This window comes from Sus scrofa, chromosome 6, assembly GCF_054392235.1.
Source record: "Sus scrofa isolate SSC_HxYL_T2T_F1_AM1 chromosome 6, Sscrofa_HxYL_maternal_Yorkshire_Landrace_v2.0, whole genome shotgun sequence".
In the NCBI taxonomy this organism is placed as follows: Eukaryota; Metazoa; Chordata; class Mammalia; order Artiodactyla; family Suidae; genus Sus; species Sus scrofa.
In genome coordinates, this window is record NC_139388.1 from 71,686,223 (window position 1) to 71,702,711 (window position 16,489).

A 16,489-nucleotide genomic window follows, 5' to 3' on the forward strand; every position below is an offset into this window, starting at 1 on the left:
AGGCAGAGGAACAGCATGTGCAAAGGCCCTGAGGCAGGACTGAGTTTGAGATTTGACGAACAGAAGTGGGCAGCTTGGCTGGACCATGTGTCTTGCTAGGGCACGAGGAGCCGCTGGCTGGTTCGAGGGAAAACAAACGTGATTCTGTTCTAACAACCTGTGCAGGTACAGCACAGAGCCCAAGTGAGGGTGGCAGGGCTGGGGGATGTTCAGCCTGGGGCTGAGCAGGAGGGAGGAGCCCACTACGGTCCCAGAGACAGGAGGGGGTGGGAGGGTGGCAGGGGTGGGAGTAAATGAAGGAGGCCCAACCCCCAGGGAGGGGGTGGTGCAGGGCGGGATCTGTCAGAGTCCCATGTTAATAGGACCACGAGGTGGCTCTCTGGACACTGCAGAGTCCCTCGTCGAGGGAGCACAGGCTTCCATGAGGCTCAGTGAGTCGTGCCAAAGCCAGGGAGAGGCCAGTGAGATAAAGATGAGAGCGTCCTTGGATCTGGCCACCCTGGAGGCTGGAGGCCTGGGAGGGTCGGGGTGGGGAGGAGAGAGGTCAAGGATTCGCCTCTGTGCGGCGGGAACTCAGCATTCAGGACAGAGATGCTGGGGGCAGACACCCTGACAGGTGTCCCCTAGGGGCCCTGTGGCAATATGGAGTGAGAGGGGACAAGGGTCTGGGAGATGGTGAGGACAAGCCTGTGCTGAGAGGGGCAGGTGAGGTTCGGAGAAGGGGTCCAAGACCTAGAGACACATGGTTACCAAGATCAAGGCCGGAGAGGGAAAGGCCTGTCAGCAGGGGTCGGGGGAGGCCTGTGTCAGCAGGGAGGTGGAAGCCATCCTGCTGGGGTGGCGGGTGGGCGGGGCGAGGAGGGCGCGTGGCTGAGCAGCCGGGTCCTCGTGCTCAGCACAGCAGGCCCCAGGGAGGCTCTGTCGGCGGCGGGGGGGGGGGGGGGGGCATGTGGAGGTCCACCTGGGGGCTGGCGGGGGGCAGATGGGGGGCCAAGGCCCAGCCAGGGAGGCGCCCAGGGCAGACGCAAGGCAGGGGATGCGAGGCTGAGACACAGGGAGGGAGAGGCTGAGGCTAATGAACAACCCCACTTCCCCCGCCCCCAGGCCAGCCTTGGGCAACGGGCAGCTGGACCAGGGTGGTGCGTGGGGAGGCGACAGTGCAGCACCTGCCTGAGGACAGTGCCCACCTGTCCTGGCTCTCTTCCTTCCTTCAAGGCCAGGTTCACCAACCTCCTCTGTGCACACTACCACCCCCCCCAATGTCCTGAGGTGGATCCCAACCTGCCGTCTGATTCACCAGAGCACTGGGGCGGGCCCGGCACCAGCCAAGGGCCAGTGGAAGGAGGCCAGGGAGGAAGGGGGGGCCCTGTGGGCAGCTGAGCCGCCTCTGGCCACGTCGGGGCCTGGCCACCAGAGGTCGGCTCCTCCACTAAGCCTTGGCGCTGCCCCCACGGGCCTCACAGGCTCCAGAAAGGGGGGCAGGATGGGGAGTGAGTGGCTCCGAGGAGGTGCCTCAGCTGCTTCCGAGAAGCCGCTCGCCACAGGCAGGCCAGGCCAGGCCAGGCCAGGCGGCCACCCCTGGCCACAGGTGGAAGCCCGTGAGGACGCCCCTAAACACACACATTTACTCTTCAGAGGTTCTAGCACCTGCTCTCCTCCAACGGGCAGGATCTGCGTGGGGAGCAGATGCTGTGTGGGTGGCAGGGCCCTGCGAGGCGCTTCTGGAAATGGGGTTCAGGCTTTCACAAAAGCACCAGACCCGGTCCCCGCTGCCCCCCACTGCTGCCCCCAACCACTGCCCTGGGAGAGAGGCCTCTAGTGACAGACCAGGGTCTGGCTCAAGGCAAACTGGGTGCGGCCTAAACAGGGGCCTTCTCCACGCCCAGGCTCCCCGTCTTCCACAAGTGCCTCAGCCTTGCTGGTCTGAGGGGGGCCTCGCCGGGGAAGCCGGGCCCCCAGGACTGGGCTGGGGTTGGCTGCGAGAAGCAGGCTGGACCCAGAGCCCAGGGTGCGGGGACACGGGCCAGGCAAGGCGCTCAGCGGAGTGGCCCTGGTAAGGCGTTTGTGAGGCTCACGAGGCCGTCCTCAGCCTCGAGGGAACCTTGGAATCCGCTTGTTCATTGGTTCAGCACACACGGCCCAGCACCTCCCGGCAGCACCCCCGCGGCGCCCCGCCACCTGCCTTGCCCTCCACAGCCTCGGCCTCCCTGACTCCCAGGACCTCTCAACAAGGCCCCTGCCCCACTGGCCTTCCTGGGGGCTCCAGCCTACTCTGGTCCCCTCCCTGGGCACCATGTCACGCCTCTCCCCTGGCGCACACCGCCTGTCTCTCCTGCCTGCTGGGCTTCAGGCCTAGCACACAGTAGGATTCATGCATTTTCCAGAGCACACCCACTAAGCACCAAGACTGTTCCAGCCACAGTGACCATTAGGAGCACAAGCGTTCCAATGTCTATGAGCTCAGTCCAAGGACGGGGCAATCGGCCAATGATCGGCATCCCTAAGGTGGGGGAATGGTGCTTTAGAAAAAGGCAGAGCGGGGACCAGGCCAGACTGTGACGAGGACACGCTGGATGTAGGGTCTGAGGGATGACAGGGGGCCCACCTTGGGGTGAAGCTTCAGCCCTGCAGGCAGCAGGGGGCTCCAGGCAGGGCAGGGAGCAGGCTGCACTGGGTGGAGCTGAGCCAGGGTGGAGCACACGGTCGGGACCCTCAAGGCACGAGCCTCGGAAACTTAGACGTTTCAGCAGGGAGGTGACAAGATCTGAACAGCTGAGATCACTCTGTGCCGTGAAGGATGAGGCATGTGCATGAGTGTGTGTGGGGGGGAGGGAAGGGCCGGGGGGAGGTGCCCTCAGGGACCCCAACAAGGAGAGGGGCGGTGCCCCAGAACAGCGCAGGGGTGGTGAGAGGGGAAGAGAGCCCTGAAAGTCTCCTGGGATTGCGGCCTCGAGCACTGGGGCCTGCGGGCGCCAAGAGCTGAGGTGGGGGCTGGGGACAAGTCATTGTTCAGTGAATTCAACCTGTTTCGCCAACTAAGGAAATGCTAGTGAGTCCCTGCCCCCCTTGGGTGAGGAGCCCAGGCCGGTGGAACCTTCCGGAGGTGGAGACCCTCTAGGGTCTGGGCCTGCACCAGAGCCCCCAAGCCCTGCTTGCAGTGGCAGCCGCCCACCACCTCTCTCTGCACACCCAGGGCAGAGCCTAGCGGGGGCCGGGGCAGGGAAGAGCCAGCTCTGGGAGGGTCCGCACCCCCACTGGAGCATCTGCCCACGGCATCAGGACCCCTGGGCAGCATGCTTCTCCCCAGGCGAGGAGCGCGTAAGGAGAGCTCTCACCCTGTCCGCGCAGCCCTGCCTCCGCTGTCCACAGGCACAGGCACCGTGGCCCGGGGAAGGGGCCCAGCCCTGCAGGGGACAGCGGCCACGCCCAAGGACACACAGGCCGGAGGGGGCCACTCACCAGGAGCTGGGGCACAGGCAGAGACTTGCCCTCCTGGTTCAGGGACACATAGGTGAAGAAGGCACTGGCGGCCCGGTAGCGCTTCTGGGAGTTGTCCACCACGGGGTCAGCGTCCACCAAGACCTCGATCTCCATGGACTTGTTGCTCGTGAAGGTCATGCGGCCGGAGATGGTGATGACACAGCCTGCGGGGCACAGACGGCGCGTCAGGGCGGCTGGGCCAGGGAGGCGCGGAAAGCCGCCGGGCCAAGGACGCCCAGTGACACCTGGTTAGACAGCACGGGCCATTCTGCTCCCTGCCAGGACGTTAAAACGCCAAGACACTGGGGCCCCCGAGTGTCCACCTTTCTAGTGGGCGGGTGTTTCCTCCATTTATGGAGATATTTAGAGCTGAACAGTGGCCGAACAGTGGCTGTCACCAGGTCCCACCCACCCTCCCAGGCTCCACTCTCTCCTCCCTGGGGGTGTCTGCTGGGCAGTGGCCTCTGGTCTCTTGGGGGCAGCCCCCGACCTGCTGTCAGGTCCCCCGGCTGGTTAGAGACAACCTGCACATCCAGGCTTCGGCCGTACTTGTGGCTGCCCATCATATCGCTCTGAGCACCAAGGAACCTTCTTTAACCTTCCCTGGCCCCTCCCCAGCTCCTGATGCTGGTCCAATGGCACGGTCAGGCCAAACTGCCCCAGTGCTCCAGTCTCCTGGAGCCACGTCCTCCTGCCCTTCTGTCCCCGTGGGACTGCATCTGTCTTGTCAGGCTCTCCCTCTCCCCGACTGTCCTGTCCACGGGACAGGCCACTGTCCTCTGAGCTGCGGGTGTCCGCCCTCCTAGGACACACACAACGCCGTGTCCGTGGCCAGAGTCCCCTCCCCACACTAGCAGTCTCCCTTGTAGAGTCGCCCGTCGCCGCGACACTGTCCCAGGTGGCCCTCCCTCCCTCATCCCCAACACAACCTGCCCCCCCGCCCCCGGGGTCCTGACTGTCTACCCTAGAGCGTCTCCCGGTCAAGGGCGCCCCCATACCTCTGGTCTTGGCTGTCCCTTCCCTTGGCTTTATCTCACGGGGCCCAGTGTGTCTCTCTCTCTCTCTCTCTCTCTTTTTTTTTTTTTGGTCTTTTTGCCATTTCTTGGGCTGCTCCCGCGGCATATGGAGGTTCCCAGGCTAGGGGTTGAATCGGACCTGTAGCCGCTGGCCTACACCAGAGCCACAGCAATGTGGGATCTGAGCCGCATCTGCAAACTACACCACAGCTCATGGCTACATCAGATCCTTAACCCACTGAGCAAGGCCAGGGATCAAACCCACAACCTCATGGTTCCTAGTCGGATTCGATAACCACTGAGCCACGACGGGAACTCCCCAGTGCCTCTCTTATAAAGGGACACAAGTTGTCTCATGGGGTAACTACGGGGCCAGCGTGAAATGAGCCCAGTGCCAAGCCGGCGGGCAGTACCGAATATAGTTGTCACTGTCACTGATGCTGCGGCTCTGAACCATGAGGCAGTGCTGACCCTGGGGGCTTTCCCCTGGCGTGTGATCAGGACCCCAGCTCCGCCCAGCACAGCCTCGTTCTCGGCTGGGCTCAAGGACTCTTCTGCCCAAGGGGGACACAGGACGCTGGGACCTGCTCCCCTGGAGCCAGCGCCAGCTGCAGGGACCTTGTAATATCCTGGGAACCCCAATGTCCCAGCTCCACAGAGACACCCCCCCCAAAGCATGGCTGCGGACCCAGGGAGACAGACAAGTCGGGGCAGCACAGGTGTTAGGGGTGAGCAGGTGGGCAGGCTGGAAGCAGAACGGTTACTCCTGTTACAAGGCACCAGGACGCGACACTCCGCGTTCACGCCATACTTACAGGGAGCTCTCCGTGTTGGGCATGGCCACATCTGGGGGACGAAGGCCACAGAGTCAGCGACGTGCAAAGCGCCTGGGCCCACTGTGGGAACAGTCCTCACGGGGCCCCAAGGGCCATTTCCAGGGGAGCAGGGAGGGGACGCCTGAAGGTCTCCTGGCATCCCTGTCTGTCTGCCTCGGGCCACCCCCAGTGCCAGCCGGCACCCTCTCTCTGTGGCCTGCTGCTCCCACGGGAACTACATTCCCTCAGGGCCACACAGGCTCCCCACTGGTCCAGGGGTGATGGGGCCCCTGCTCTCAGGGGGTCCCCAGGCTGGGAGAGACAGACGTCAGTGAAGAGACAGGTGGGCAAATGCGCTGGGGTTGGGGGCCCTGAAGGGGAGGGGCTGAGTTCTGGAAGGAGCGACGGGGGTGCCTGAGCTGCCGGGCAGGGGCTGGTTCGGGGGCCACCCAAGGTGAAAAGCAGGGACGAGCCCCTCCCTCAAGAGGCAGCTGGCAAAGCTCGTGTCCGCGGGGCAGTGACTGGGGGCAGTGAATTCAGGGCCTTTCAACACTGATGGTTTTTTCCCCGAGAACAAAGAGCACCGCATGGTTGCCTTGTCTCCCATGAGGCTCCCACCAGCCGCACGGCTGATCGTGCCTCATGTCGGGTAGAAATCCAAAGAAACTTCTACCCCCTAATGGTTCCAATCAGTGAAGCAGGCTGACGACGAGCACGAGACTCAGGATAACGCTGTCCTGGGGCCGCTCCTGAGACCAGACCCAGTGATTGCTTCCTACACGTCGGGGAATGTCAGTCCCAGCCCAAACACCAGCCTCGGCCCCCTTCAGAGGTGGCAACGGCATAATTCTAACGAGGCACAGGCTGTATTTACCGTTGGCTGGCCAGGCCCAGGGAGACGCCAAAGGCCAGAAGCCAGACTGAGCCACTGAGGGCTGGGACTCAAAGTGAGCCGGGCGAGGGCAGACCCCAGTGCCGCCCAGGCCCCTCCCGCCTGAGGGCCTCCCCGACCCTCGGCTTAGAAAGTGTGCCCCACATAACCCCAGGGTGTGCGGTCAGGCTGGGGGAGGGGTGCTCAGAGGCACCCCAGGGTCCCTCTTTGTCAGCACCCAGGTGCCAGGAAGGTTCACGCCAAATCCCTCCCACCTCTGAGGCCACCGGCCGCCGCCCTCAGGACCCGAGAACGTGGACTGGCCGGTCCACGGCGGGGGCGGGGCAGGGTTACAGCGAGGGGTCTCAGCTCTGTGGGACTGGACACTTCCACCCTACAGACCCCCTGGCTCCCAGTGCCCCGGAACCAGCCCCTGCCCAGCAGCTCGGGCACCCCCGTCACTCCTTCCAGAACTCAGCCCCTCCCCTTCAGGGCCCCCAACCCCAGCGCATTTGCCTACCTGTCTCTTCACTGACGTCCGTCTCTCCCGGCCTGGGGGCCCCCTGAGAGCAGGGGCCCCATCACCCCCAAACCAGTGGGGAGCCTGTGTGGCCCTGAGGGAATGTGGTTCCTTGTGGGTGGCAGAAGCCGCTGCAGACCCAGCTGGATGGGGGGCCCCCCTGCAGGTGCTGGGCCTCAATCAGCGACATGGCCCCTCTGAGCCCTCCCCAGGCTCAGGGCAGCCCAGCTCCTGTGTGCGGAGCTGGCCTCAACCTGGGGGCCCGACTGAGTGGGGCGTGGCCCCAGCCCGAGTCTAGCTTGGTTCTTGTCTGCTTCAGAAAGTGCCAGAACAGGTGCCACCTGCCACGTGCTTAAGGGCGCCAGGCAGGGCCCTGGCTGAGGGTGCAGAGCGCTGAGACTGCCTGGGGACTTTTCTACCAGGCCACACGTCCAAACCCACATGGAGGATGGCCAATTACTTCAAAGAGTGGCTCAAAGGGAAAAATGGTATCGCCCATTGGCCCTGGGCACTGTGCGCCACCTCGACAGGGGCAGGGCGACAGGGCCACTCTGGGTCTAGGAATAGAGGGCCACCTTGTTCTCTTCCAAGCTTCTGAGGCAGGGACAGACAAAGCCCCGACACAGCCAGACGGTCCCCACGTGGGTCCCCATGTGTCTCCACGAGAGGCAGGCTCTCCAGGCCTGGAGTGGCCCCGGGGCCTGCAGGGTCCTCAGGCCACCGCATCTGGGTCCCACAGGCTCTGGAGTCCACGGGCCTGGCTGGAATGTGGCTCAGCCAACAGGCAGGAGGTGAGCCAGGAACCTGTTGTGCCTCGGTCTCCTCGAGGGCCCCAGGAGTGGCCTTCTCTTGGGGGGTCACTTCTGCCTATTACGTCACATGGACAGAAGCCCAGGCCAGTAGTTTCTGGTGGGTCTGTGCCCTCCTGTACCTGCCTCCAGGGAAAGGCACCTGAAACCCAAGGGGAGAGTGTGTCCCCAGAAGGCTCCATTGTGTCTTTGGGGGGTGGGATGAAAAGATCGGTTCAAGGAGGTCGTAAGAAGTGACATTTACAACAAGTCTCCCCTTCCCTGTCCTTCCCTGGCAGCGGGACCACCTCCACCAGGCAGGAAGCTGCTTCGCATGCTGTCCAAGTGGGTCAAGAGGTGACGGCATCAGCAAGGGAGTCTGGCTCTTTCATGGGGGAAGAGCACGGCCACCAGCGCAGCCCTTCCTCCCAGTCCCAGGACGTGAGCGGTGGTGCCAGGTCTGACACTGTCATCGTGGCTGCCCCGCTGCAACCCCAGGGCAAGAGCCGGTCCGAGAGGTGCGGTCTCAGCGGTGCTCATGGGGACCCCAGTTCTGGGGCAAACGCTCCATGAGAGGAGGAGGGGCTAAGCCAGGAAGCCCACTGCTTCCGTCCCTCATCCACAATCCCAAACCTCAGAGCGGCCCGCAGCCCTGGGGGACGGGGTAGGGGCACTTCCTCTCCTGCTGCCTCGAACCCCGAGAGTGGAGGAGCCCCTTGCTCTCTGGGGTTTTCTGCTGGCGTCCTGTCTGCAGGGCAGGTGTAAGACAGGGGTAGGGGAAGGCAGAGCGCAGAGGAACTTAACTCCTGGAGCAGGTGAACAAGAGCCCCCAGACCTGTGGACGTGGTACCTCACAGGCAAAGGCACTTCCTAGACGCATGAGATTTTGGGATCTTGAGGTGGGAGACCAGCCTGGACTGTCCAGGAGGGCCCGACGTCAGCATAAGGGGACAGGGAGGCAGGAGGGGAGAGCCAGGGGCTGGTGACAACAGCCTTGGGGGCAGAGAGCTGCTCTGCTGCTGGCTTAGGATGGAGGAAGAGGCCACCAGCCAAGGCATGCAGGTGCCCCTAGAACCCGGGAGAAACAGGAAACGGATGCTCTCCTAGAGCCACCAGAAAGAATGCAGCCCTGCTGACCAAGCAACTGCACTGTCCCTTTTCTTTTCTCTTCATTATAATGTAAATAGCCGTGTGTGGCTGGTGGGGAGGTACTGGGGGGCTCCTGCAGGCAAACTGACCCCAATCAGGGTGGAGAGCTGCTGCGGGCGAGAGACAAGTGTCTGCCTCCGACTGCTTCCAGCAGGAAAAGGGGCCCCTGGGCTGTGACCAACTCAAGGGACACGAACAGAGCTGTGCCTCCTGGGAGCTGGACACTCCTAACTGTGAATTTTACACACAACAGGGTGGGGGCAGCCACCCCTCTGGGGGTGCAGGGTGAGCATCAGAGATGGACCACGGGGCATGTGGTCAGCAAGGGTCAAAGCCCATCACTCGCCGAGGCTGAGGCGGGGTGGTTCAGGCCTGCTGGCGAGGAGGCACCAAGGCACGGCATTCAGAGTTCAGGCCCTGGAGCCCTCGGGCCGGCCTCCCTGCCAGGATCTGCCCTGGGGGTGGGGGCAGTTCCCAGATCAGACACATGGGGATAACAAGAGCTCCTGTCTTGCGGGGTAGAGCAAGCTGTCCGCCCCAAGTGAGGGGTGACGGGGGAAAGCACAAGCCTGGCACTTGAAACCGAGCAACGTTCGCAGGAAGTAAACAGGTGAGTGCCTGCGGGGAGCAGAGATGTGAGTCAGCTGAGTTCTGTTTTGAAGTCACGGTTGAGCCGCCTGGAGCAGTACAAGCCAGGGGCCTGGCAGCTGCCCCACCGACTCCCCCAGCACCTGGGGGTCTCTTCCAGGCCACACTCAGTAAGATGACAGGGATTGGGAAAGAGAACAAATCAATAAAACACCGCTCTCCCCACGCCTACGTCGCCAAGTGTCACAAACTTTGACACCAGGTCAGCATGGAAGCTCCGAAGCAAAGCTGTGTCAGTGAACGTCCTTAAGAAAGTGTAGAAACGGGGAAGAACCTTCCGTATTTCTTACGTGACCCACCCAGAACATCTTCCAGAAGTTTCCTCGCTTTCCACTCTGGTAGTCTGGGGAGGTCACTTCTCTACAAGAGAAGGTCAGCTTTGGTTTTCCTCCCCGAGGCCTCCGAAACCATGCCGTCGGAGGAAACCAGTTCTCCCTGTAACTGAGCAGTTTAACAGCTCGACTTTGAGAAATGCAGAAATGCAGCAAGTGGAAGGAAGTCTGGTCTTCGGGCTTCAGCAGCTCACCCTGGAAGACGCCGGCAGCCTCGTGAGAAGACAGGCGGCTGGGGTGCGGCTGGGGTCCACCAGGCCCTCCCCCAGGGCTGGCCCCTCCAGGCACAGGGTGCTCAGAACCCTGGAGGTCACAGCCCAGCAAGGTGGCTGGCCTCAGGCCGTTACTGTCTTCTGATGAGCGACAGGGTCTGGGCTGCTGGAAGCCCGCTCGATCCCGCCCCCTGGACAGAGCGCTCCTCTTCCCTCGACTGCCTGGCTTGAGTTTGACTCTGTGAGTCTCCGGCCCGCTGGGCCTGGTGGGGAAGAGAGACAAGCCCTGGTGGACTTTCGGTGCCCAGCGGAGGGGCTGGGCTGAACCTGGCGTGTCCCAGGCAGACAGTGAGGCTGTGATCAGAAGGACAGCTCGCGGGGGTTGAAGACTGTGAGGGGGGGGGGAGGGGCCAGGGTGTAACAGAGGCGGGCCCTCCATGGTCCCGGCATTCTAGAAGAGTCTGGCTTGTGACAGAGCGCTGTACCCACCCCCTGCAAATGGCCCTGCTGTGCTGTAAGTGTGGGCGCGGTCAGCCCAGCTTAGCACACACCCTTCGTGGCTGAAGTTCAAAGTCATCTTCTGACCTTCTGGGGCGCTGTTTTCTGCTGCAAAGCTGCAGGCGTGGCTTCCTGAGGGACACACACCTGAGTGACGGGGAGGCCACATTCGGGTGGCACCTAGCTGTCCGCACACAAAGGACATAGCCTCGCCAGCGGCTGAACTGAGACTGAGCAAAGCATTTCCTGCTTTAGATCTGAAGAAGCTGGTCAACCCAAAGACCTGCTTCCTCTCCATTCTAGCAGTTTCCATGTTTCCTTTTTTTTTTTTCTTTTTTTCTTCTTTTTTTTTGGCTTATGTCTTTTTAGGGCCACACCCGTGGCATATGGAGGTTTCCAGGCGAGGGGTCTAATCGGAGCTGTAGCTGCTGACCTACACCACAGCCACAGCAACACCAGATCCTTAACCCACTGAGTGAGGCCAGGGATCGACCCCGAAACCTTATGGTTCCTAGTCAGATGCATTTCCACTGCGCCACAACGGGAACTCCTATTTCCATGTTTCTGATGTAACATGCCGAAACGGGGACACCACATATGGTTATCAGAATAATGGTCCCCAAAGATGCCCGCGCCCTGATCTGGGGAGTCTGTGAACGTTTTACTTCAAGCAGCAAGAAGGACTTTGCAGATGGAACCAGGTTAAGGACTCGGAGATGGGAGGTGACCCCAGATTGTCCAGGCAGGTCCTGTGTCATCTCCAGGGAGGTCAGAGTAAGGGGAGGAGATGGGGTGATGGGAGTGGGGGCCGCAGGAGGGGCCCCAAGTCAAGAAACACAGGTGCCTCTGGGAGCGGAAAGGCACGAAATAGCTTCTCCCCAAAGCTTCCAGAAGGAACGCAACCTGAGGCCTCTTAGACACCTGGCCTCGGGAACCGGAGAGAATAATCTTTCTTATTTTAAGCCACTAGTTTGTAATAACTCGTCCCAGCAGCGACGGGAGACCCACACAGACGGCGTGTGTGGCTGGCAGGCCACGGTAACTTCTGGGCTTCTTCCCACTGTGTCACCCCTTCCAGGAGGACTGCTGATGGGTGAGTGGGGGAAGCGGGAGACCCACTGGGCTGTGTGTCGAAGAGATGGGACGTGGGCAGGGAGACAGTCAAGCATTTTCCCAATGAGACGGCATGGGCACTGCCCAGTCACCTGCCCAGTGGTGTCCAGGACCACCTGCTGGCACCTCTTCCACGAAAATAACATTACTTTACAAACAGTCCTTGTGCGCATTAAGTTTTCAGTCGATTTCAGAACAAGGGAATTCTAGGCCCCCTACAGAAGCGAGACCCTCCCCTGTGCTTCCTCGTCATCGCGAAACATTTGCTTCCCTGCTTCTTGTCCTGCCATTTGTCCCTCTGCAGGGCTCCCGGTCCCTCCGCAGGGCTCCCATGCCGGGAGCACAGGCCTCTCAACTTTGCTCTGGGAGGGGGCCTGTTCTCCAGAAGCAGCTCCCAGGGCTGCCACCCCCTGGCCGTGTGACTGCCCCTCTCTGAGCCAGGCCCTCCCTTCCGGACCCCAGCAGAGCCGCACCTTCTCTGGCGGCCTCGGACCTGAAGGGGGGAGGGGGGGCTCTCACCAGGGAGGGGCCCACACCCACGTGGGCAACAGGATGGGAAAAGGGCAGGTTGGGGCCCAGAGGAGATTTTATCCACCTAGGGTTTTTTTTGTTGTTCTTTTTTTGGGGAGGGGGCACACCTCCAGCCTGTGGATGTTCCCGGGCCATGGGCTGACTCACACCAAAGCAGTGGACCCGAGCCACAACAGTGACAATGCTGGATCCTTAACCTGCCAAGCTACCCGGGAGCTCCACCTACAGAAAGTGAGCTCAGGTCTACCAGAATCAAACTGTAAAAAAACGAAGTCTCTGCTGTGACTTGATGGTGGCCCCCACAAAAGATCAGTCCCCTAGGCACCTCAGAATGTGACCTTATTGGAACAGGCAGCTCTGCAGATGTCATTAAGGACCTCGATGAGAGCGCCTCCTGGACCCAGGGGGCCCTAGAGCCTCTGCAACCTTCCCTGCGAGTCCCAGAGAAGGGAAGAGAGAGGGGAGGGCCCCGTGAGGGAGATGGAGGATGGGTCTGTGGGCAGCCCTGGAAGTGGAGGCAGGAAGGACCCTCCCCTGGAGCCTCTGGGTTTGGAAGCCTGGCCTCCAGAGCTGAGAGGGAGTGAACTTTTGTTGCTTTGAGTCCCAGTCAGTGGTCACTGCTGTGGCACCTGTGCAGGCTGGGGGTTCGTCCCTGCCTGGGGTACTGGGAGCAGCCACGCAGCCTCCCCCAAGAGGGTGGCAGTGGATCCGGCCCCCTCACCCCTTCACATCAGAGGGGAGTCGTGAGGCCAGAGGAGAAGGCGCTGGGCCTGGAAGGCTCGCAGGCCGCACGCAGAGAGGCCCGCAGGCTTATAGTCATCTCAGCAGATTTGCATCAGAAAATCAAAGCAGAACAACTGGGAATGTCAATCCCAGCCCTTTGCCAAGTGTCTGACACGCTTCCACTGCCCGGTGCCAAGGACCCAGAGCCAGCGGGGTCACTCCAAGCTCAGCCAGCCCCGCCTGGCATCCCCCACAAACATGACATGGGACCATTGTGTCTGAAGCGGCCCGGTCTGACGGTGGCCTTAACCGAGACGTCACCGTGGCAGTGACCGAGCTGGGCTCCTCGATGGAGCCACAGCAAAGGGGAGAGAGCAGAGGAGCTGACAGCTTCACATGGGGACATTCCTCGGGAAAACAACAAATAAGGCGTGACACTGTCTACTGGCCCCAGGGGACAGTGCACAGAAATAGGCCAGACTCCATAACTGTTATTTTAGTTTGGCCCAAATTCCTCTCTACACGAACCGAGCTGTGATCTGAGAGAAGAGAAACTATCTCTCTGCTGCCCGGGGTGCCCCAGGCCAGGAGGCTGCCTCAGCTCCGGGCCCAGACTGCAGGGGCTCCAGCCAAGGCTGTGATGCCAGCCAGGGGCACGGGCGGGGCCCAGCCCTCACTCTCCAGCACCCACAGTGGAATGTTCCGCAGGAGGTTCCGGCCCGTGGAAACAAGGACCCCTTTCTCTGCGTCTTGGAATCGGAGGAGTCACCTCTTAGAAACAAGCACATGGAGCTCCCGTCGCGGCGCCGCGGAAACGAGTCCGACCAGGACCCACGAGGTTGCGGGTTCGACCCCTGGCCTCGCTCAGTGGGTGAAGGATCCGGCATTGCCGTGAGCTGTGGTGTAGGCCACAGACCTGGCTCAGATCCGGCGTTGCTGTGGCTCTGGCGTAGGCCAGCGGCTACAGCTCCGATTAGACCCCTAGCCTGGGAACATCCATATGCTGCGGGTGTGGCCCTAAAAGGACAAAAGACCAAAAAAAAAGAAAGAAAGAAAGAAAGAAAAAGAAACGAGCACTGCGCTGCCCTGATGTCTTCCAGGCCGCTCCAATTACCCCGGCAAAAGCGCTCTCCTCGGACTAAAGCGCTTCAGAACTAATCACGTAACTAACCAATCCCTCAAAACTAACCAACCGCAGCCCCCTGAGCTCTCCTTGAAAGAGATCGAAGGTGAGGAGTCAGGGTTTGGGGGGCGCGCAGGGCTGCTTAGCCAGCTCCTGGTTTCCTTTCTTTTCTTTTCTCCTTCCTTCCTTCCTCCCTATTTTCCTTTCTTCCTTGCTTTTTAGGGCCGAACCCCCGGCATATAGAAGATCCCAGGCTAGGGGTCGAATCAGAGCTGTAGCCGCCAGCCTATAGCACAGCCACAGCAACGCCAGATCCTTAACCCACTGAGCAAGGCCAGGAGTCGAACCTGCAACCTCATGGTTACTAGTCGGATTCACTTCCACTGTGCCACGACGGGAACCCCAGCTCCTGGTTTCTAACAGGGTCGACTTTCATTCTCCCGGACCTCCCCTCAACGGCAAAGCAGCCTTGAGGAAACAGGCTGGCATGGGGAAAGTTCCCTTTGTTTCTTTTTTTTTCCTTTCCTTTTTGGCCGCCCCTTGACATATGGGGGTCCCAGCGCGGGGCTGGGGATCGAATTCGCATCCTTGCCGCTGCAGAGGCACCATCCATCCTGTTGCACCACAGTGGGAACTCCCCCACTTCGCTTCTCAGCGGGCGGTTCTCCAAGGCCCCCCGGGAGACGCGGAACGGAGCAAGCGCCGTGGAATGCAAGCGTTTCCCACTGTGGGTTTTCAAGTCGTGTTTAACAGTGAAGCTGTGATCGCAGGAATTTACCCAGGGAGTAGTTCCAGAAAAAGAGAAGCCAGGCATCGGGCACGACAGGACTCTTCCTTTCCCAAATGTTCACGCCAGCGCCACACACAACACCCGAGGCCCGGGGAGGACCAGCGGGACGGGACAAACAAAATCACCTGTTCTGGGCAAATTCTAAAGGGACCGTGCGGTCTGTGTCTGAGGCGAACACCCACTAGCTGAGAAGGTTGCTGCAAAGCAGAGGAAAGCAGGGCACAGACCCCCCTCCCCTTCCCCTAAAAGCACCCAAACCCCGCACAGGCCAGGCTGATTTGCTCTCAGTTATGCCAGGACGGGAGGCAGCCCTCCACCCTTCCTATTTCAGAATGCTCTGTCCTCAGCACACGGCCACCATGTTCCGCAGGGGAGGGCACGCAGCTGGGCGGGACCTCAGCTGGACCAGGCCGGGGCCTCCGAGGGCCTGGATGAGGCCTTGTGGCTCCGGCCGTGGCAACGCCTGGCTCAGCGCTGCTCCTCGAGGCTGCCTCCCACCCATGTCGTCACCCCTCCGTTGTCACTCCCATGGCTGGGGGCTGGGCTTGCCCAGCCAGTAGCTTTTTCCAAGGCCACCTTCCCGGTGAGGCTTCTTCAGAACCAACCTCACAGCCCGGACCCCGACCCCCTGCCGACCCCACGGAGAAGGGCTGCTTTCCCGGGGCTCACAGCCTCAGTTCTGAAGACACAGCAGCCACTGAGACAAGCGGGGGAACCGTTTCGGGTGGGGCTGGGGCTGGATTTCTGTGCTGCGAGAACCACCGCCACCAGCACTGCCCCGGGGGCACTCCCGCTACTCTGAGGAGCCGCTGTTGCTCAAATCCTGGGGACCTGTACTTCCTGGAGACGTAATGTGCCCCGAGGGACGTAGTGGCAGTGGGCTCGGCTCGGTGAGTGTGCACACGGGCCCTTGGCAGGGCTCTGTGCCCAGGGCATTCGAAGAGGATGGGTTTACGCCGCTCTTTAGCAGGATAAAGGCGCCACTCACGTCTGAGTACAGAATTACCAGACTGAGAAATCAAACTGGCAACTGTAACTTCACAGACACATCACCCAAGGCAGAGCTCAAGGTTCTGGAACGCGGGCAGATTCCAGGGCCCGGCAGATGCAGGGGGAACAAAAGGCCACTGTACGAGGGACCCAAGCAGCCAGGGCGGCCCCTGCCCCTCGGCGGAGAGGGTTCTGTTACCTTTTCGGATCTTGTCGTGGAAGTTAATGGCGTCCACGGAAGCAGTGACGATGTTGGTTTTGCAGTGACGTGCGGCCACGATCCCGGCCACCTCGTCCATGAGCTTCATGGTGACACCTGCACAGAGAAGGCACACGGCAGGTTAGATGTGGGGGAAGGGGAGCCCACCGCCCAGCCTGGAAACACGTCGGGGGAAACGCGTCCCCGGGACCCACCAGTGGGGCCACGGCCCGTTGAATCCCGGGCTGAAAACCTGACTCCCTGGGGCGCTCTGGAAGATGACCACGGCTGCAGCCAGGGCTCAGGCCACCAGAACAAATGACAACCCTCCTCCTAACCTCTAAGGTGCCCTGTCCTGCCAGGAAAGTTTCGCCACATGCTCCACTGAATGGCCACAGTCAGAAAGCCAGGCGACAGGTGCCCGTGACAACGTGGAGAAGCCAGAACCCGTCACACTCCGGGCAGGGATGGAAATGGTGCGGCCTCTTCGGAAACAGCCTGGAGTTTCTCAAAAGGCTAATAAACACACAGTTGCCACGTGACCCAGCAATTCCACCCTCAGGTGAGCACCCGAGGGAGATAAAAACACACGTTCGTGCAAAAGCTCCAGAGAGCGTTACTCCTAACCCCCTGGAGCGGAACCAACCCGAAGGTGCATTGACTGGGGCTTATCCACACAGCGGAATATTAC

The 16,489-nt window shown here is 61.3% G+C and overlaps 1 protein-coding gene across 10 annotated transcripts in view; it reads right to left on the reverse strand.

Moving 5' to 3' along the window:
- ACOT7 (acyl-CoA thioesterase 7) overlaps nucleotides 1–16,489 on the reverse strand; it is a 102,153-nt gene that overhangs the window by 11,953 nt on the left and 73,711 nt on the right. For 3 of the 10 annotated variants that reach the window (XM_003127525.7, XM_021095251.2, XM_084962722.1), the window contains exons 7-8: nucleotides 15,799–15,915; nucleotides 3,460–3,644 (exon numbers count right to left, since the gene is read on the reverse strand). In XM_003127525.7, the coding sequence (XP_003127573.7) occupies nucleotides 3,460–3,644; nucleotides 15,799–15,915 (302 nt within the window). Of the gene's footprint in view, nucleotides 1–3,459; nucleotides 3,645–10,647; nucleotides 13,658–14,114; nucleotides 15,916–16,489 lie in introns of those variants that run through there. The other 7 variants (XR_014807013.1, XR_014807015.1, XR_014807014.1 and 4 more) reach the window with 7 other exon arrangements.